The sequence below is a fragment of the Semicossyphus pulcher genome, unplaced genomic scaffold (assembly GCF_022749685.1).
Source record: "Semicossyphus pulcher isolate SPU_LCO1_2020_fin unplaced genomic scaffold, fSemPul1.0.p SCAF_12, whole genome shotgun sequence".
Classification (NCBI taxonomy): Eukaryota; Metazoa; Chordata; class Actinopteri; order Labriformes; family Labridae; genus Semicossyphus; species Semicossyphus pulcher.
In genome coordinates, this window is record NW_027211626.1 from 25905828 (window position 1) to 25928767 (window position 22940).

The 22940-nt window shown below is 43.2% G+C and overlaps 1 protein-coding gene across 2 annotated transcripts in view; it reads left to right on the plus strand.

Moving 5' to 3' along the window:
• The window catches only part of LOC138589011 (inositol polyphosphate-5-phosphatase A), a 177762-nt gene that overhangs the window by 127557 nt on the left and 27265 nt on the right, over positions 1-22940 (plus strand). For both annotated transcript variants that reach the window (XM_069659282.1, XM_069659281.1), the window contains exons 10-11: positions 19656-19751; positions 20922-20996. In XM_069659282.1, coding sequence (XP_069515383.1) covers positions 19656-19751; positions 20922-20996 — 171 coding nt within the window. The remainder of the gene's footprint in view (positions 1-19655; positions 19752-20921; positions 20997-22940) is intronic.

Genomic DNA, 22940 nt, shown 5'->3' on the forward strand with positions numbered 1-22940 from the left:
CGGCGGTAAATCACTGCTCCATCAGTAATCTATCAGGTGCTTTGATTGATTTCCTCCAAGTTTGTGCAGGACATTAGATTTTGGGTTGTAATGAGGTCACATGAACAGACGATCATGTGATCACTTGTTGCTTTGGAGATAATAAATCCAAATACAGACGACACAACAGCTGATGTGAAACACTGCGTCCATTCAGAGGAGACATTAAATGTCATCTGACACACATTTAGGTCACTGCAGTGATGTCAAAACAACGATGACTTTTATATCTCACCAGGACTGATGGGACGAATTACAAGCACCATCATAAAAGTGAAATATTTTAGAAAGAGGATGTTTTCTTTTTCAACATGGATTTGACCTCTGCAATGGAAAGGAGTCAGCCAGTGTCTGCTTCCGCCAGCTTCATGTCCCTGAAATCTGCATCAAAGCGAAACAGTAATCGAGATCAATGAACCCCATGAATGGTGATGCAGAATTCTTAACACTGCTGAAGTTATTCGATCATTTTTTAGTTTTTTTGTGGGTTGTATTTTTATAAATCTGTCAAACCTCAAGATTTAGCGTGTTTCTAAGTTATTCTCTTGCTTTTATGCTTTTTATTTGAGACATTCATTTAGATATTTATTATAAAAGGATTATGCAAACAAATAATATGGTGCATGTTTCCACCTTGTTTTGCAGAACGTGTAATGCAAAGTAATGACATTTATTAAGGAAGGTACAACATGATGACGCAAAACACACTGATGCGTCGGTCTTCAGACTTTAGCTTTGATTGTTTGTGTTTCAGACTGATTGAAACAGGATGATGTTAATAACATCTCCTCTGGATATTTGTGGTCGCTTACAGGTTGTTTTGTATTTTTTAATGACGTCGTCAATAAACTTACAGCATGGTGACTCGAAAACATTCAGCTGCTGAAATAATGAACTCTAGCTCTCATAGCTTTCATGTTTTAAACAGATGGTCTGTTTAGAAACGGTTAAAGAAAGCATCCAATCAAACAGTGAGATGAGATGAGTGTGTGCTCCTCCTGCTCAGCTCATCTCAGTAACTCTCTCCTCGTGTCTCCTGTCGTGTCCCTGCTGCTCTGTGGTAGGTAAGCACTCGCCCTCTGCGTGTCTCTACCACTCTGAAATGCTGTTTGAGTGCAGGAGGGGGTCGTGACCCCTTTTCCAGGGATGTGTAAGGCTTGCATCGGTGTGTGTCCATCTCTGCCCCCTCTCCCCTCCACACAGCTCTTTTCTTATGCACCTTGGCCCCCATTCACATCCACAGCCAATACACACACACCAATTTGTTAGGCCACATGAATCTGATTGATTCAGCCCATTTAGAGGGGTGTGGCAGCAGAGCAGGGGGGCTTTTTAGACTTCCCCCTCAGGAAGTTAGAGCTGTGGGCTGTGGCATGAACCACACACACACACACACACACACACACACACACACACACACACCTAGACATTTAATCCCCCATCTTAATGAGGGTCCTCAAAAACTCAGAGCATTAATGGGGACAACAGAACGGGCTGATGATGTCATCATATAAAGCCGCCCTGCAGGTCGGCCTGTGTGATTTAACAGTACTGAGCTGTGATGTCACCAATAAACAAATGGGTTGCAACCTCCGCGCAGGGTGTAACTCACAGCCGGGTGGCCGTTTGAAGCCCTTTAATGACAATTAATGTCAACAGGACAATTAGTGCACATCCACTGAAGTGCTTAACTGTAGATGGGCTGCTGGCGGATCGATCGGCCGTACTTATCCACAGATTGATTCGGACACAGAGCAGCCGGCTCTCCTGCCCTGCTGTCTGAGAGGCTCATTCTTTACATTTTCTCACTGTTTCAATCGATAGAAAAACACCCAAAAGTTACAGATGAATTTTGCTTCTGCTCTGTAAAGTGGACAAAACAATCGCAGAATTAAACTACTTGTCATTTCAGTTGTTGAAGGCTGTTCCGTCCTTCTTATGACGAGGAGAAGTAGTGAACTATTTTTACAATCTTGAGCCCAGCATGATGGGTTTCATATAAACTCAGACGCTAGCCTGATGCTACCTGCTGCTTCTGAATGAGACGCCAAAAGGAGACCGTGACAAAACAGGGTTGTAGGATAATATTTTGTAGGATGCCTAACATAAATTTGCCCAACTCTTTGGAAAATATATTACAAAGCGTTATATAAGGACACTTGAGCCCTGAAGCCCCCCGGTGATGCAGAGGCCCCACTTTGAGAGTCACTGGGTCAGAAAATGCTGCAGTACATTTCTGTCCGGCTGCACGCTACACCACTTCTCTTCTTCTCCGTCTCTGCTCCATTGTGGGTGACTAGACTGTGGACATCCCTTAGCCACTCCCCCGTCACCCATCCTGCCTGGTGGGTGGGTGGGTGGACGGGACAGGGGGGTATTTTAGGATGTATCCATGTGTGTACAGAAAAGGAGGTGGGTTTGGAAGGGGGTGGTTTGTTATTGTCACAGGGCAAATTCCAGGTGGCAAATTCCTGGCATGCTTGTGCGGCAGGATCAGTAACCAAAGGCCTGCGGCCGCCCCCCTCCTGCCCGGCCCGGGCAACCCCATTAATTGTGTCCGACAGAGGGAATTGGTTTCAATTGACCCCCATTCAGCGGCCCTTTGACTGGCAGACAAAGGACACAGCCACGTGGAGACTAATGCTGGGGCTGAGCAGCCTGGAGGTGGTCCAGGCCCCACCATGTCCCCTCTCCTCTCCCAGGGGTCTGATCAGGCTTTGGCTTGATCACGCTTTGCATCGGTGCTGATAAAACAGGACACTGAGGAGGAATGGTTTTGAAGATTTGGTCTGGCGAATCAGATACTTCACAGTCCACTTGTCGATGTCCCGCCTGTGATTTCCTTTAATCCAGTGGAGATTAACTGACTAAAGATGCAGCACATGTGGAACCAGAGCAGAGACCCAAACACAGCATTGATGCTCAAGTTTTTAGTAGAGCCCAGAGAAGGCTGGCATCTGAGATTCTACCTGTGTGCTAAGGCAAAGCGTCTGACTGGGCAGTGTCTGTGCTAAGTTATCCTCCTGTTTAACAGCTAACGTCTTGATCAGTTAAGACGGGTCAGAAACTGTACTTCTATAAACATTACTACTAGACTTTGACAGTGTGATGTTGTAGATGCTGTAAATTATCTCTGGACAGTCAGGTCAGAATACAGTTTCTTTGGTTGCTTTATAGAGGCCGGCTGGACCGGGTTTAGGATCCTGCAGTCCTGCATAGTCAGACCTTTCTCCTGTGCTGTGGCAGCTCTGGAGAAGGTCTGACTGAACCTGTTGTGGTTCTGCACTGAGGGAAGAACACTGAGTTGTTTGCTCTCTTTTAAACCAATCAAAATTGGTTGCATTTAAAGGATGCATTTACGGTGCTCTTGCAAAACAGTGTTGGGAGGGAACTTGTTGACGAGCCATGGCAATGAAATGGTTAAAGGCATAAAAATAGAAGACGTAAGGCCTGCCTTATTTTAGTTTTAATACGTCATCAAAACATGTCGTTTTCAGTGTGTGGATTAATAACTGGGAACATTAACAAGTTGAATGCAAAGTGAGGGAACTCTGTCTGTAATAGGAAGTCAATGACAGGCCTCTACACACAGTCTGCGCCCTGTGAGTCTGACTGATCCCTTCTCTAATGTTGAGGGTGAATTTTATTTTAAGGAAGATTGAAGTGAGCAGTGAGCACTTAAGGACTGGTTCGGAACGAAAGCTTTAATTTAGTAGGATGTTATTATTGATCATGTAAATCTAATACCTTCAAGCATTTAAAACACCTTGTTTCCTGCTCATGTCTTTAGGAGAACTTTAGAATAACATTAGTCAAATGTTTCGATTGTTATCCGAATCACGGCGGGAGCAGACACAGAATCTGGTGAAAAGTAAAGGTCAGAAGTCCGGCAGGATCACACACAAACTCGAGTCACTGGTATCATGTTTATATTCCTGATTAGATTACAGTAATACTCCAACTGTAACCTCCTAACAAATAAGATCACTGCAGCTCATGTTCAGCTGAGCTCTGCCAGCTCTCGGGTCATGTAACCCGTGTTGACACCCACAGCAAACACAGTTTTAGCTCCACGCTTCAGTCCGGAGGTGCTCTGAGGTGTACAGTGGTGTGTGTGACAGAGTGTGTGTGTGTCCCCGGAGGTGGCCGGGGGCCGTGAATCAGCCTGGTCGATGACAGGCTCAGGGCTCCGTGCCTGGACTCCCAGTATATTTAAAATCCCTCCTAATTAAACTTAATAGAATGTAAATTTAATATCTGCAGAGATGGTGCGCCGCTGGCCGGCCGGCTCACATTTAAGGATTGATAGAGGCCAGCAGGAAGGTTAATTGCTGACTTGATCTACTGTCCCTGTGACATGGTGTGGGGCTGTTTTTAATTGGGCCTGATCTGCTGCTACATGGACAGATTTCATTACAGCCTGCAGAGGGGGAGGTCTGTATCAGCGCCCCCTGTCTGCAGCTGCAGGAGGTGCAGAGGGCCGGACCGGGCATCAATCTTCCTCCTTTGTCCCGTGTCCTTTCTCTGGCTTGAGCAGCATGAAATTAAAGGTGGGGCCCCGAGACTAGCCCCTCTCCTAATGAATGCTGTAAAATGCTCAGTGATGACAGGCAGCAAGATAGATCCTTCACGTCGCACACTGTGGAGTCACTCGATGCACACGCCCGTCACAACAGAGATAGATATTTAAACAAGACATATTAATGATACGTTCTTTTCTTTGTTTGGGTTTATTGCTGAATGAAAAGTCGAAAAGAATCAAAGATACATTTCAAGGGTTATTCCTGCATTTTAAAAATGAACCCTGTATTTTGGCGTGTAAATGACTTATAGGTACATAAAAATTGATATTCTCCAGTTCTTTGCAAACAGGGCTGTAATTGTTGCACATAATCCTTGCAGGCAAATACGCCGATGATTTAAAGTTCTTGTTGTTTCCACTGACAGGCTCAGATTGTTATTCTAAGTGTGTGACAACATTACAGAAAGGATCCCTACAGAGATAAACCTTTTTGTTACAGAGGAAGATGATTGTTTTAACCACAAACAGATGTGACATCGCTCTCTGCAAACACACCAGACTCCATTCATAAAAACAGTGATTTTAGCTCAAGGAAAACAGGAGTCGCTGGACTATCCCTGCCTGTATCTGTTAGACTGTGAATGTTTTTGTTTGGTGTTTTAGTTCAGTTCCAACACAATATTTGTGTAACACCAACAAACTAACCAATCAGGGCAGCGATGAAACAGCAACTCCTGTGTTCTGCAATGTTAAAATGACTGCTTTTATCAATAGAGTCTGGTGTGTTTGCAGAGAAAAATCATCTTCCTCTGTAACAAAAAGGTCTATCTCTGTAGGGATCCTTTCTGTAATGTTGTCACACACTTAGACACTTAGAATAACAATCTGAGCCTGTCAGTGGAAACTACAAGAACTTTTTTGCACTGAAAGATTTCATTGCAGCCATGACAGCATCTTGTGGATACCAGCTGAAGAAACTATTTCTAGTTATTTAGATCCCCCCCCAAAAAAAAAACGAACAAAGAAACAAACAAAAAACATGGGAATATATTGTCTGTCCATGTTACCTCCTGTCTTTGTACATATTTGATGGTCATTGTCCCGGCTGCTGAACCACATCCTGGTAAATAATTTTCACCAGGAAAGTGTAAACATTTTCCCTTTTTAGCCCCGTCTTTGACTAGCATGTGTGTATCTGGTGGGCTATAAATCAAAAGACGGCCAGTGTAATTAAGTGTACACTACATTAGTCAGGCTAATTAATTTTGGGGGCCATCCATCCATTAACCAGCGGGCCAGCACTGATTGGGCCTCTGTTGTGTGGAACCCCTGACACTGGGGACCGCCACCCTGCTCAGCTGCATTCAGCTGCCCACACACACTCATGCATTTAATCCATATGTATACACACTCGCACACACATCCACACACGCATACATACTCACCAGATTTAGTCTAAAAAGGGAAGCTTATTAAAACAAATGTGACAGTTTATATGTCATAATTCTTCAGGACAGGGTTGTAACTTATTAGAACTCTGCAATGAAACGGTCCACCAGTGCCTACATTGTGATTTGCCTATTTGTGATGTTATTATCTGAGTATTTTCAAATGTGTCATATTTCAACCTAAGCTTAAAACTAGTAAATATATGGAAAAAATATGCTTCAAATGTTAAAACTGTAGCAAACATAAAAAAACAAATATCAGTAGCTTGTTTCTGAGGTACTATGGTAGCTTGTTCCAAAGGTACTCCGGTAGCTCGTTCCTCAAGTACTCCGTTAGCTCGTTCCTCAGGTACTCCGGAAGCGTTCCTCAGGTACTCCAGGAGCGTTCCTCAGGTACTCTGGTAGCTTGTTCCTCAGGTACTCTGGTAGCTTGTTCCACAGGTAGTCCAGTAGCTTGTTCCTCAAGTACTCTGGCAGCTCGTTCCTTAGGTACTCCAGTAGTTTGTTCCTCAGGTACTCCGGGAGCGTTCCTCAGGTACTCTGGTAGCTCGTTCCACAGGTAGTCCTGTAGCTTGTTCCTCAAGTACTCCGGTAGCTCGTTCCTTAGGTACTCCGCTAGCTTGTTCCTCAGGTACTCCGGTAGTTTGTTCCTCAGTTACTCCGGTAGCTCGTTCCACAGGTACTCCGGTAGCTCGTTTCTCAGGTACTCCTGTAGCTCGTTCCTCAGGTACTCCTGTAGCTCGTTCCTCAGGTACTCCTGTAGCTCGTTCCACAGGTACTCCGGTAGCTTGTTCCTCAGCTACTCCGGTAGCTTGTTCTTTAGGTTCTCCAGTAGCTTGTTCTTTAGGTGCTCGGGTAGCTTGTTCCACAGGTACTCCAGTAGGTTTTTTTTTAGTTGAGAAGCGTAGAAACTAAAAGCTACCCCACCTTGCTTGGTTCTTGTTCTGGGGACAATGAGTACACTTGTCCTGGAGGACCTGAAGGGAGGAGTAGGATTTTAAAGTCTATCCTTTGACACACAGGAAGCCCGTGCAGGGATCTGAGGACTGGTGTAATGTGTTCTACTTTCTTGGTGTTGGTGAGGACTCTGGCAGCAGCAGTCTGGATGAGCTGCAGCTCATTTGACCGTTTAATTGCTTGGCTAAATTGTATTGACAGATCCTTTGCATGGTCTGTTGTAGCTCCCTAAATCAATACACATATCTGACACTTTAAACTGTCCTGTTGCTGTAAACTCATCCATTTATTACTCATCCTGCAATTAAAAACAGAGTTATTAGCACCTAATAGTTGACCCCCCGTCTGTCAGGTGAAGCCTGCGATGGAGATGTTTCCTTACACAATAAAAGCATATTATCTTGCTAGTAGAGTCCAATCTGTCACAATAAGGGCCCATTATATCACAGATAACCATCTGGATATAGAGGGAGACTATTCCCTGCAGACAACAGCCTCGTTCTCTCTCTCTGTTTGCCTGGATGCTAATGAAAACAGCGCTGGAGACACAGAGAAAGACGAGTTGAGCTATGAGGGCGTAACGTTCAGCTTTGATGGCAGCGCTGTCCATATCATTAAAACGCTGGCAAATGAAGAACAAGCAGAGGCTTCTGTTGGTGCTGCTCATTAACAACAGGCCGTTTGAGCCCGGCGCCAGCCATGCTATTACCATTGTGTACTCTGGGGGGTGGGGGGGCTGTGACTGGCAGCTGGGAACACCATGCCAACGGTGGGATGGGGTGACAAACCAAGCCAAGGATGAGCGCAGAGCCTGGCACTAACAGGGCAGTGGGGGCACGCTGCCCCGCAGGCCCCCGGGGGTCGGCCCCGGTCAGGGATGTAACCTGAGTTACCCCCCATCATGCACTGCCGCTGTTCTCTGCAGCTGGAGGTGAGGTGTTAACCCCACATTCTGCACTGCTGCTGCACACCTGCACGGTACCTGTCAGCATCACTAAAGTATTGTAGAGAAACAATCTGTTAACCCGATGTTTGATAGAAACATTTAACATGTGTCTGACGCATCAGGAAAGATGAAGCAGATATTTATGTCTCTAAGTGTTGTGATGCATTAATATCAGGCTCTCCCTTTGTGATCATTAGGTCAGCAGGTCCGGCTGACTTAAATTTAATAATGTAATTTGCAAATGAATGCATGTTTCTTGTTTTTATTGACATTATTACCCCGATATGATATCAAGGCTTCACTTTTCAAGATTTTTTCTTGCACCAAGAGCATAAAAAATGTTCTTCCATGTTTGTCATCCAACTGATCATTTTAAGATTTCACCCCTCATTCACCCCATGTAACTCCATGCTCTGCAGGGACGTACCTCCTGAATTTGCACCCACAATGCTCCAAACTAGCTCATAGTCTTAAGTTCTCTGCCCCTCTCCCAAAAACGTATTCGTCCTTCTTTGAGGAACCGTGTCTTCTCTCTTCCTTAGTGCAGAGAAGAGAGAGAGCATTTTGTAAAGATGACAGGGACCGTCTTTGACGTCCTCTCTTGTTTTTACTGTTTATCTGAAAATGTTTTCTTTTCAGAATTTATCATCACTTTAGGGCTGCAACTCAGGATTATGTCACCGAGCAGTCATAGAAATTTGAATCAAACACAAGATACCTTTGCCCTAATGATAAGGATAAGCGCTCAGTGAAGAAACCCCTCCCCATGTGCCCTCACCCCAATACTTATAATTAACCTAACATATGACACTTAGTGGTCACCGCAGGCTCTGTTCATACGAGCTCCAGGTATTGACAACGCTGATACTACCTACTCTACTACATGGCTTCTAACGGCCCCCACAACTCAAACATGTAGTTAGATGGGCAGCGAGAGCCAGCGCATCAACAGGGTTATCAAGTGGACACCTCCCTTCACTGGTGTTTCATCAAAAGAATTAAGAAATCCAGCTTTAATTTTTTCTTTTAAAAATGACTAAATCAACAGATTTAATATCACAATTGTTGCAGATTATGTTGCTGGTGGTAAGCAACTAACTGTTTCAGGTTGACATCAATCATTTTGAGATTATCTTTAAAAGAGGGTGCAAAATATTACGAAAGAAAGTCCAAGATATGTTTTGTCTCTTTTTAAAATAGCTAATATCTGCAGCATGAAAAGCAGACCTTGTGCAGTTTATCAGCCAGAACCTGCTCGTACGATGCAAACACAAACACATGCTGATGCATCGCTGAGCCCTTAAAATTAACTTAAAAATACTTGAGACAAGTTTCTACATATCTTGCATTAATTATAAACCATGACGTGTCTGTGGAGATTATGCAAACATTATAAATATTGTAAATCTTATTTGGGAATAATCTGATCAGTCTGTGAATTCAAATGGGCTCAATACTCGATCTATGTCTGTTTTATTTAATCCACCTCTTTCTCTAAGCAGTCTAAACTCTCTATAAATCATCAATAATCTACTTTGGCTTCCAGCTTTATTGATGGTTTGTCTTGCCGTCTGTTAGTCGGAGTGGACCGCTGCCTTTGAAATCACAGCAGCAGCTAACAGAGATGCTATTATTTAGTCCAGATGAAATGTGGCATAAAGTGTGAGGGATAGGCGTCTCTTTGTGCCTGGTACATCGTGTCCAACTTGTATGATGTCAGTCTATTTTGACTAATGCAGTCCTCAGTCTTTGTAGAGCAGAGCACAATAAATGTTTCTCTCTCTGTGAGGGATCGAGTGTTTGCCAGGATAAGACAAACATGCAAACACACACAGTCGACTCTGCTATTTCCAGTATTTTAATCATTATACTCTAATGCATATGCAAAGCAGCAGTCTGCATGAGAATGGCTGCACATGGCTGAATGCACTGACTATTCAACAAGTGGGGAACGGTTTCTATTCAAGCTATGCAAAATCTTAAAGGGGAATTACGATATTTTTAAACACGGGCCCTATTTTTTCGTATTTATGGGTCTAAATGAGAGTTTACCCCTGTAGGTTGCTTCAGCCGGAAGCCATGAAACAGGCTGTAATGGCTGCAGCGAAATCAAATGTATGTTTGTCACTGACAGACTCAAAGTGTGTGACAACATGACAGAAGGGATCCCTACAGAGATAGACCTTTTTGTTACAGAGGAAGAAGATTTATGTCACACTGCTCTCTGCAAACACACCAGACTCCATTCATAAAAATGGTCATTTCAGTTTGCAGAACACAGGAGTTACTGGTCTACCTTTTGCTATGATGTGTTACTTACTTTGTGTTATTTCGTGACTTTGGTGTTTTGAATGGTTAGTTCAGGTTCTCCAGTATGTAAGTTTATCACAAAAAAATACACACATTTTAAGTGATCGAGGCAGCAGTAGAGCAGCAGCTCCTGTGTTCTGTGAAGTACAATTACTGTTTTTGTCAATGGTGTCTGGTGTAACATCGAGAGCGATGTAACGTCTGTTTGAGGTTAAAAAAAATCATCTTCCTCTGTAACATAAAGGTTTATCTCTGTAGGGATCCTTTCTGTAATGTTGTCAGACACTTAGTGAAGCAGCCTTTGGTTTCTATACTCCCCACCTGTGGAAGAATGCTTCTTGAGGTCTGCTTAAACTGTCATCTCATTTCAATCAGGGCTCAAAAAATTGTGTACTGCAGCCTTCAAGTAAATAAGATACATTACTACTTTTAAACCTCTAACTAGTTGAAGGTTAATTTTTCTTCTTGTCTTTATGTTTTTATGTCTGTGTCCCTGTAAAGCACTTTAAATGACCTTTTTGTCTGAAGGGTGCTGTATAAACTTTCATGGCCTAAGTGGACGTGTTTTGATCAGGCTCATCTGCCTTTTCGATTTTGTCATTAGTTTCACAGCTTCTGGCTGAAGCATTATACTGATTCCAAATTCCAAAACTTTTTGTACTTATAAGTTGTTTAGAGCCCCTAGATACAGAGCCCAGGTTTAAAACACCACTCTGATAAGTTGTTCTGCTGTTGTAAAGGAAGTCAGTAGAAATGTTCAGATTATTTAACCAGGTCTCTCAGTGTGAATCTTTCAGCAGCAGAGCGATGTCCCTGCAGAATGTCTCATTGTAACTCAGCTGTAAACTCACTGTTGGCACCGTGAGCTTTTAAACAACTCTGCCCTCTGACATTCAAAGTCGCCAGGCTCCTTTCACATCCACACACAAATATCCCATCATATTTAAGAGCGCCCATTAAGGGCCACATTGAGAATTCATGGGCCTTTCTCTCTCTCCGCCCTGTGTGATTTATCTGTGACGGCCATATTGCCGGGCCCTTTCAGAAGGAGTGGCTCCACTTTTTGTCTTAGAGGAGGCCCAAAACAAAGCATCTCAGGCCCGTTCCTCCGACAGGGCCTCCTCTTTCAGGGGCAGAGAGAGCCGGGGCCGGCCTAACATCTGTTTGTGTCCAGAGCCAGGCGGGACCCGAGCACAGCGTGCCTCGGCGGCCCCCTTCTCCTCTCCCTGGGGGTCTTTGTTCCCGATTTCATGCTATCAGAGCGGCAGCATGTTTTCCTGCGCAGAGCTGTCAGGGGCATAAAGGGCCCTGAGTGGGGTCACATCAAGAGGGATGGGCATGAAAAATTGGTAAAATGTATCACAAAGCCCACCCACTAGATGGTTGCCTAGCGCCCTGCGGTGGGGTTTCAAGACCCCTCCTCCCCCCGTACCTTCCTCTTCCCCTTCTCCTCGGCTGAATTACACCTCTCTCTGTCTCTCTCTCTCTCTCTCTCCCTCTCTCTCTCTCTCTCTCTCTGGTGGACAAGCCCGTCATTTAGATGAAATGGTGCAAACAAATTAAAGGGTGGTTCTCCAAATGAATCAATGTTCTTTGTGTGTGAGGAGGGTTTTGTGCCTCTCGGGGGTCTTCTCCTCCCGGTGCACACTGAGAGGAACAAACTGGTCACCTGCCTGCATGAAAAAAGAGCCGTTCATTCTCTTTACTGTTGCTGCAAAGAAGAACAATAAATTATATTTGTTATATTCCTTTTTAAAAATGTCATTCTTGAAATCAGTTGATGGAAACACTTTAAATTAAAGTACACACATTTACCATTAATTAGTTGCTTATTAGTAGCATATTGGTCCTTTATGAGTCAGTATGAAGCACTTATTAATGCCTTATCCTGTATGACTTTGTCTTTACAACTACTAGGCCATTAATTAAAGAGTTTTCTATCAAAAACCTCCTAATTATAACTTTTTATACCGAGTGATTTGTTGTGCATATTAGGATTGTAGTTCATATACAACAGCTTTCTTACAGTCTCTCCTAAACTGTCTTTTTCTCATTAAACGGCCTAGATGTAAAATAAAGTCATGAAGGTTAAAAAGTGCTTAATATTGACCTTTGAAGACATCCTGCAAACGTCCATGCTAATAGGACACTTTTTTGTTGAAAATACGTTCCTTAATATTAAGTGTTAGCTAAATGTTCTTTGCTTAAATCTTACTCTGATTAAAGGTGTGTTTAGGCCGAAAGCGTGGGGAAATTTATTTTCATGAACGCGTCAGTGAATCGATGAAAATCCACATCGAAATAAATTCTGCAAATTTTCTTCATTTCTGTTTTTGCAGTTGAATTTTTTAATCCACAGCATAACTTTGCAAGAGGTTATGTCGCAAAGGATACCATGATTGAAATTCTCTTATGTTGCATTGGAAATGTTCAAACCAAACTCCATTAAAAAACAGTCATTTTAAAGTAGTGTTCTTGTCGTCTCACAGACAGACCTGACAGAGCATGAGTTCAGCCTGTTTACTAACCTGCATCCTGATGTAGTTATTTCAGCATCCTTTCAGCCTGTTTATTGTCATTAAATCTCAGTAACATCTGTTTATTTTGGCTTCATAGCGCTGTAGTGAGACAGATCTCAGCCCAAGTGTGACTTGCTAGATACTCAGCAGAGACAGATGGAAAGGCGCTCCACAGCTGAAACAGAACGCCGGTAGTTGGTGTCCATCAGAGAAATCCTGGTACTGATCCGAGCTAGCAGCTCATCACACTGGGCACTGGTCAGCTGCTCTGAATTCTGGTCTGAATGAACGTATGAAAGAGTCTCTGCTGCAGGTTTGTGGTCTGTCTTGTTTATAGTGCTAACCAGACTTTATCGAACACCAGAGTAATGAACTCCACAGACGCTGCGCTCCTATTGGACCATCACTAATCACCAATCACTGATTGGGTTTTCGATATTCTGTAATTGACTCAGCAACAACAAATTACCTTTCTGCCTGTTTCCTGTTATTGATTCCCAGCAGAGGAACAGGTAAATTAAAGGAGAGTGCAGTGTTTCAGGTGCTCCTGTGTTTTAACGGCTCCTCTGTTGGCCTGGGTTAAATGTGTGTCACAGTTTGATGCTGGATGTGAGTTTGTTTCCTCATTAACAGGATAAATGCTGTTTAAGTCTGAGGCGTTAAAAAGGAAACATGAATGGCCTCCGCTCGGCTTCAGGCTGCTGCTACACATCACAAAGCTCACAAGCTAACAACATTCAAATGAGTTGAGTAATTTAAGCATGCACGGCCTTATTGAGAGGTTAAGAGGAGCCGGTACGTTAAACAGTCTTGCGGACATCTGCCGCGGTTGGTTTCAAAGTGCTGACTGAGAGTGGCAGGGGAGGTTTTCAGATTAAATCTCTCATTAGGTTTTCTTTGTACAGGTGGCAGTAATGTGTCAAGAGCCCGGCCTGAGACAATGTCCTCCTCTTACTGCCACTAATACGCCTCAGGAGAGCCCACCCTCCTTTTACTGCCTCTACTTTACACAGAGACACGGTCACAATGAAGCATCTGGTGGCCTTTTCCTGTGTGGAGGGCTTTTCCATGGCCATTGTGTCTGCTGCTGAGCATGTGCGTGTGAGAGAGAGAGAGATGTGGAGGATTAGAACATTTCTGCAGCACACACTGTCGTGTTTAAGTTTCTGTTAGTGTGAATCTTTACTGAAAATGTTTAGAGATGATTTCAGAAGATTCTCTCCCAGCTTACACTGAGTTTGGTGAGTGAGCGAGTGCATGCTCGTGCATCTCTGTGTGTGTGCGTGAGTGTGTGTGTTTGCAACCCCCCAGTAGTGGGAGGTCGCCGGGGTCAAAGTGATGAATTTTTATAGGCCTGTTCCCTGTGTTTCAGCCCTGTCCCTTTCTCTGCGCGCTGCACTGCCTCTCAAAGACAACCATGCAGGGCAATTTGTCCTGCGGGGCCCTGCAGAATGGGCCAGCAGAGGAGTTAAATACCAGGGGGGAACACACACACTCACACACACACATTCACACACAAAACATACACATACATTGAGTTTCTCTCTCACACACCCCTCCGTCCTGTTGTCCTGAATGATTTGTGGCCTGTCCATTATCCATTGCGAGGGGACAAATGCTTTTGGGCCTGTTTCTGGAGGTAGAGCCGGAATGGCAGCCCTCAATGCGCGCCATTGTTTTTAGAGAAGTTTCCCAGATGTTATAATGCACAAGATAAATAGGGCACATTATCGCCACCTTGCACGCCCTCTTACCTCGCTGAGCTTTGGCGAGGGCGGGGCAGGTTAGGAGACCTCCTACGACGCACACACTGTCGTCAGCTCTCACACAGCTCGGCGGGTTCATGGGAAGGGGTGAGGGTCTGACACAGGCCAGGTTTACTAGGGTCACTTGCTGACCAGTGGGTCACATACAGGCTAACTTTGTGGGTGATAATGTGTCCGCCGCTCTCACCTCTCCTCCTTCCTGCTGTGTGTCAGTGATGAATCCTCAGTGTTTGGAGGCATTAAATTAGCCGCCACAGGCAGAGAGGAGTGGATAACTCTGGCTGCTGTCCAGTCAGATCGGGTGGGGAGGGTCACCGCTGATTTACTGGCTCTCCTGTGTAGAAGCAGGAGGCCGAATTTGTTGTTCGATGCCCCCTTTTACCCACGCGGGCAGATGTCGCCATCATGCATGCAGGATGGGCGTGATGAACGGCGGACGGAGGGAGAAAAGTGATCGGAGTGCTGAGCAGTTCACGCTGAACCTGCCAGCCCCCGCTGGCACACCTTAACTCAGCTGGCAGCTCGCGCTTTGCGTGGCAGCGAGAAAATAATGGCGCATTCTGACAATGCCACCGCCCCTGCTGACACAAAGGGGAGACCCTGTCTCCTGCCTCTGGTAATGAAGAATGAATAGTTCACTCATTGTCCACTCATCCTCCGTCTGTCTGCACACACTCTCATACCCGCTCTACCTAATCGAGCTTTGATCACTGACTTCTAAAAGCACTCAGTGGATTATTATGTTGGTGAATTGTAGAATTATTGCATGTGACTGGGATGAGGGAGGAACACAAACCACAGAGGAGTTCAGGTATTTTTAAACCTGAGCCCTTCTTTACATATTTTTGGGTCCTAATTACTCAAAGGTACAGAAAAGTTTTGGAAATTGCTCCAACAAATTGTTTTAGCCGGCAGCAGTGAAACAGGAAGTAATTGCTTGCAAAGTGATCCTCAAGAGACAAATAAGTCCAACCAAAGTACGTCCACTAAAAGTTCTTACATCACTCTCTTCAAACACACCAGACTCCATTGACAAAAACACTTATTTTACTTTACAGAACACGGGAGTTGCTCGTGTCCCGCTGCTTTAATCGGTTTAAGTTATAATTTCTTTCACATATGTTGTGTTGGAGCTGAACTAACCATTTAACATTTTAAAACACAAGGCAGACAAAATACAAACAACAACTGTGTTCTGTGAGGTAAAAGATTTTTGTCGATGAAGAGAGCGATGTTACGTCTGCTTCTGGTTTTAGATTTTCCGCTACAGAAAACGGTCTAACTCTGTCGTGATTGTTGCAGCTTACAGCCAGTTTTACAGGTGCCAGCTGAATCAATCTACTGGAGCAGTTTCAAAACTTTTTCTGCCTTTTATTGACGGACCCCAAAATATGTGTAATAGATTACCAGAACTACCTTTTAAGAGGAACTGCACATTAGCTGATCACGTTAATGTCTCACTTTTCTGCTGCTTGTTTGGTAGATTGTGATCCTGGCTGTAAAGAAAACAACCTTTACTGACACACTCACGTTTAATCTGTGCTGTGTCTTTATCAGAGTCGATAGCAAAGTCATAAGACAGCTGTATATAGAGTCAACCACAGACAGGTTATTAATCATGTAAAGTGTGGCAGGACTTCAAAGAGCTGAAGTTTCCAGAGCTATAAAAACTGTGCACTTTATTAACTGTTTATCGGACAGTGAAAGACGAAAGGACACAATTAAAGCTTAGAAAGATCGTAATTACACGATCACAGCCTGATGTGTTTTCACCCTCTGCGCCATAGAGCTCTATTGTTGTCAAAACCATCACCACACCTGATGACACTAACTGTAGTTTATTTCACCTGAATCCCATAGCCACCATCCTGCTACTGTAAATAATGACTAGAGTACCAAATGGGTATTAACCCGCAGCTAAAAGTAGTCCCTAACAAAAGGACCTTTTCCGCCTGTCTGAGAAGCCTTGTCCGAGAAAATGTACAATGTACATATGTAAATATTTTGTTGAAGTTGTTTTATAGATGTTCATCTTCAAGTGCCACAGAGATGAAAGGACAGCAAGAAAATATTCAGAGACATATGAAAGGAATTCATTTTTCCTTGTCTTGTCAGCAGTTTACCAGCTTTGTATTTGGCCAAAAATTAAAGATCCAGAAGCAGAAAGGAATCAACAAAGATCAATGAGATTTTATTTTGTCTTCCTGTTCCTTTAAAAAAGCTGACGTGTAAAACTCAACCTCAGGAGTGTCCTGGGTCTGTGTGTGTTTCTTTCTTAGTGTTTAAGTCGGCACAGTGGATCTCCTCCATCTGTTGGCCGGACCAGAGACAGAAGGCCTGAGTGTGTGTGTGTGTGTGTGTGTGTGTGTGTGTGTGTGTGTGTGTGTGTGTGTGTGTGTGTTTGGTCTTTGAAGTGGCACAGATTGCTTTAACCTCTCCTCTAAGGAGAGCAGCTGGAATAGAGAGCTCCTTTAAACAGCCGCTTCCTCCTTCGACAGTCATGAGATTATCCTCCACTGATGCACAAAGGCAGCTCCTTCCTCAGCAACCCCTCATCCCAGCCCCCCCCCCCCCCCCAGCCCTCCACAAACACTCAGTGATGACCTTTGACCCATAATGCAGAGATGTGATGCAGAGTCACTGCAGATGAGTTAAAGTGAAGACATCCTGACTGTCCTCTGCAGCTCCTGACAGCTGTCTGTTTATATTCTCCCACTTCCTGTTTCCTCAGTCGCACTAATTGTCGTGTATTTAATAAGGAGCTAATGAGTTAAGGTAACATCATTTGAGGTGGTCAGAGAGAGCGTCTTTGTGTGTGATGTTAAGGAGGCAGGAGATTTGAAGGGACAGATCTGTTCGGAGGTTCTGCACGAACACCTGGACTCTGGATGAGGTCTAAGCGACATCACGGGGCTCTCATTCTCCCCATGCTGGTGCTGGGCGGGCTGATCTTATGACAGACACGCAGGGAGAAGAGAGGACTGTGTGTGTGTGCTGGATGAGGGGGATGAGCTGTGATCAATCGGGTGCAATCAGCCGCCTCCAACCGCTCCGACGCTCTGATTGGTCGCTCAATGAACTTCTGAATGGATCAATCAGCCACATGTCACCATCGAACGCCGAGCAACAGGATACAGAAAGCAGCGGTCACATGTGCGGTGATCTGCTGCACACGTGAAAATAAAGATGGAAACGAGATTCACCCTGACAGTCAAAGAAAAACTCCTGATCCCTCAGAGGTGTGCGTTGAAGCGGTCGCTTAGTGCTTCCATTCTTCATGTCATTTCTCCGAGTAGCTTCAAATTGTTTACCTCCCTAAAATCTGTGCGAACTGAAGGTGGTGTTTGCACAAACTATTATGCTTATTATTCAATTTTAAACACTGATCGTTCCGAAGATTGCAGCCAACCCTTGCCGCGATAGAGAACATTTTATGCACGTGACACAAAGTAATGACGAACAGAAGAACAACGTAATGACACTAAAACAGGAACCTTTGCTTTTTGCTGCACAAATAATAAATGTCAAAGCTATTATAGTTTTTATTTTAAATCAATTTAAAGAAGATTTTGCAAAGGCCAATCTCCAGCAGCCTCCATCAGCTGGTTGGTTTTCACAGGGTTAAATAAATTATCCTCAGCTTCCTTGTCGCTCTTGTAATTTACCAAATATAAAATCTGCGGCAGGAATCGTTAGTTTCCCTGAAGCTAAAAAAGTAAAATTCATCCAGATTGTAATTGTTCGGGGAAGAGACATTTTTCCCACAAGAACAGGCGGCATTAGCTAATTGTCTTTTATTCCCATAATTGAACCTTCCCTGCAGGGACAGTCTTGGCACTGAAGTAAAAGCTAACATGAAACCTGTGGTTCAATTATCTCAGTGAATGAAGTCATCGCAGTCTACTCCCTGTCGTACCATCTCTTGTCTGTTTATGAAGGTGTACCGCTGCCAAATGTAGAGGAAGTATTCATGTATTTCTTGATGGAGTGGCTGCTTCTGTCCTTTAGATATTGATCTTGTTGTGTCAGTGAGCAGAGAGTCTCTAATCGGGGTTTTCTGCTTGACTGACTTCTGATTTTGCAAAGAAAGAAGCTCGCACGGAAGAATTACAAATCGCTGATGCTTTAAGAATATATAAAAACATTAGATTCATGTTAAAACAGACATATTGTAGGTCATCAAACCTCACTAGATCGTCTGGAAGAGTCGTACTTTTTGTCACTTGTATCTGAGATGAACAAAAAATGTTTTGACTGAACAGTGTGAGCACATTTGTTGCTGTTCGCTAATCAAAAGTGCAAAAACTGACTTTGTGTGGCTGCAGCTACAATGACTTTTTGACAGGGAAAGTATCTCTTGCCCTTCTCACTAGCTCCTTCTTTGGCCTATTCATTGCACAAAGCTGCTTAAGCGCACTTAAGCGCATTAGCATTTGGCTGCCAGGGGACCATATTGACCCTGCATTTGGATGGCCTAAATGAGTGAAAGATGGAGCGATTTGTTAGGGCTTTAGAAAGTTGCTTCTGGGGAGCGGAGGGGGGGGTGGGAGCATGAAGGAATGGGGGTGAGGCAGAGAGGTGGGGGGGCTGCAGAGAGTTGTTCCACTTTCTCTCAGGGCTCGGTGTTTGTTCTAATCTGCTGTGCCGTTTCTTCGGACTGATTTGTGACATTTCAGTCTAAAGGGCCTTTTTCTGCTCGCTATATTGGCTTGACCCGATTATCTAATCTGTGCTTTGAATTTCAATCAGCTCGGCCGCTCTCTGCCGTGTGGGATGGGAACCACTGGCTGAGGGATTACCTCATTCAACTGTCTTCAAACACAGATGGTCGAATGTTTAACTAATTGTTAAAAGAGTCCACAAAGGGGAATTTAACCATGCACACAGTCCATGGGGTCAGTACATAGAGGCAGATAAAGAGAAGAGACAGTGAGGTGGGACACTCATTCAAATGCACCGCAGTGGAGTGCATAATGTTTGCTGCAAGGCCTGCAGTTTGACATCAAAGCATTAGAAACAAAATGAGAGTCTGTGATGAAACCATGCTGTAATACACTTCTTCTGTGTTAATAAAGTAAAATAAATCGCGATATTCTTTTCCTCCTCCTTCGTATCTTTGTGATCATCCTCTCCCTCTCTCTCCTGCAGACGCTCTGCTCCACGGCCACCATGCAGACGGTCCGAGCCGCAGACACCAACGAAGTCGACAAGCTAATATTCCGGGAGAGTGATAATGACCGAAAGGTAAACTACATTACCTTAATGCTGCCAGTTACAGCATCAACTTGTTTAAATCAGATTGTTATCCCAACACCTTTTTGTAAAGATACTTAAGAACATATTCTGGAGTCTGAAGGACTAATGTGTACAAAATGTTGTGAAACAGGCTGTAATGACTTTAATGTAAACCTCAGTGGTCCATCTTATTTAATCGAATTGTTATATCAGAAAAGATCACTAAAGAGAAATCGGAAACAGCTGCTACGTCGCTCTCTTCAAAGCCACCAGACTCTATAGAGTAAAACACTAATTTTACTTCACAGAACAGAGGAGTTGCTAGTGCTCTGTTGCCTTGATCGGTTAGTTTATTATTTATATTATCGATTACATGAATATTATGTCTGATCTGAGCTAACCATTTTAAACACTGATGTCAATCAAAAAGAAACAAACTGAGTGACTAATTGGCAGCGATAGACCATCGCCTCCTGTGTCCTGTGAGCTAAAATCAGTGTTTTTCTCAATGGAGTCTGGTGTATTTGAAGAGTGCGATGAGAGTGATTAAAAAAAATCATCTTCCTCTGTAACAAAAAGGTCTATCTCTGTAGGGATCCTTTCTGTGATGTTGTCACACACTTAGAATAACAATCTGAGCCTATCAGTGGAAACTACAAGAACTTTTAGTGGACGACCTTTGATCCATCAAGGATTATGTTGCAGCCATTACAGCCTGTAGATCCTGAAGAAATCCACTGGAACAAACATTTTTGTCTATTATCATCATTCAGACCCTAAAATATGTTAAAATAGGGCCAAGGTTTAAATCTATAGGAATTACAGTTGTAGAGCAACTGAAGCTGACTAATGCAATATGCATGCTATGTGCCTGTGAGTCAAAATAGCTCTCATAGCTTCTTTATATTTCTTTTCATTTAATAAGGACTTTGTAAAATTATACAGCTGGAAATCAAACTCTTTGCATACCTACATATAGTCATTATGTCCTACTGCTATGTATTTGTCATACATGCCGTGCCTTGAGGTATTCCAGGCTGTGTTAACATGCAGTATAAAGCGGTGTAGAATTAACAGAGCCTCCCGCCACTGCAGCACACTGCTGTTCATTAGCGCTCTAATTACACAGTGCACTTCACATTAACGCTGGTATTAATCAGAGCTCTGTTTCTCTCTCAGGTTGTTCTTCAACTTGAAAAGAAGCTTTTTAGTTACGTCAACCAGGACGTGTTCCGGGAAAACAATGGGACCTCAGTAAGTCACCCCTCTGCCTCCTAACCCCTTTATATATCCATCTACTGTCCCATTTCTTTTTATTATTGATACATTCACTTTTTCTCCACTGTACAATGGCTGCCTTTTACAACAATTCACACTGATAATTTGTGAAAGGCACAGAGCACAAGAAAGTCCAAAGATTCGTAGCAGCAACTACATTTGATTTGAGGTCTTTATATCTGAACACAAGTTAAAAAGCTCATGTCCAAACGGGTCTTTGCTGACCCGAGTCATGCAGATGCTTTAATAGATGCCTTTATATCACTTCAGTCTGACACACGCTCTGTTTGTCTCTGCTGAGCGGCTACATGTCTTCAGAACAACTTATAAATGAGACTGAGTGCAGATGAGTTGAGTGTTAGATGCCTGCAGAGGAAAAACACTCGGCGCACACTTCCACTTTATAAGGCTGTTTATTACATTAAGGTGTTTAAAGTTGAAGCCTGTTAAAAACCTCATGAAAGACACAAACACACACACACACACACACTTGTGAAGCTGCTTGTGCGGCACACTGAAGCACAGAGTTTATGTTTGTTGATGAAGTTAATTTAAGTATAATTGATCCATTTGATGATGTCTCTTAATCTTTTGAATCCAAGCAAACATATATTATTTATAGCGCTGTAGTTCTGTATCACTCCTAACTTCACCTCACAGCCTCGGAGTGTATATGTGCGATAACATGCATTTCTTTTTACAGCATGCATCAAACTTTATATGTAAATTATGTTATAGGAAACTTTGCTTGCATGTATTTTTAAACACCTTTAAATGCCTGAACCAAATGATTGGCAGATAGTCGGGGTGATTTCAGGCACATGCATGTGTGTAAACAAATACACGCTTTGTTCGATCTGTACTGTGAAGGAGAAGTTTGTTCTTTTTCAGCGTTGCTCTGATGTCTGTTTGTGTTCTGAATGCATCGCAACCTCCCCCTTAAGGTTTCTGTAGACTGAAGGTGAATGGGTTTTCTTGACTGTTAGATCATCTCGTAAATTTACTGTGTTCTGCATCATAATTTTCTAGCCCTTCACTGAGGTTACACAATGCTTACCCAACACCTGTTTGATCCACCAGTTGAAAATTGTTTAAGGGAAAATGTTCCTAAACATACAGTATGTCCAAAGTACATGTTGCTGCCACCAGACTCCATTGACAAAAACAGTCATTTAACCTTTCAGAATACAGGAGTTGCTGCTCTACTGCTGCCTTGATTGGTAAGTTTGTTTGTGTTATTGTACAAAACACAAATTATTTGTTGGATCTGAACCAATTATTATGAAACCAAGATCACACAATAACACAAACAAACCAACAGTTTGAAGCAGTGGCACTCCCTTGTTCTGCGAGGTAAAATCACTGTTTTGTCAGTGGAGTCTGGCAGCCTTGAAAAACACGATATTACGACTGTTTCTGGATTTAATTAAGCATCTTCCTCTTCAGTTGTTGGTAGAGTAACCAAAAACGGTACTCAAGTTAAAGTACTGTTACTTTATAATCATATTTACTCAAGTAGGAGTAAGTAGCTATAGAGATAAGTTCTTGAGGAAGAGTAAGAAAGTATCACGTAAAAAATAATACTCAAGTAGTGAGTAACTTCATTAGATGCAGTTTATTTCATCAATATGTTGTAACAACAGAAAAGACGATCGTCAATCATATTCCAGTTAAATTAAATCTTACCATGCATTTTACAAACTCGTAACAGTAACTAACGTTCACTTATTTTAAAACATCTTTTCTAACTGTAACAATATTCCATAAATGTTTTTCCACATCACTGACGTGTTTTTCATCATTTGGTAGGCGGTCATCTGACCCAGATCGTTAGTTTGACATGTTGTCATTAAACTCAAATGTTTATTTTCAAACCAAAGTGCACCAATGTGCAGGCCTCAATATCACTCAGCCCTTCTC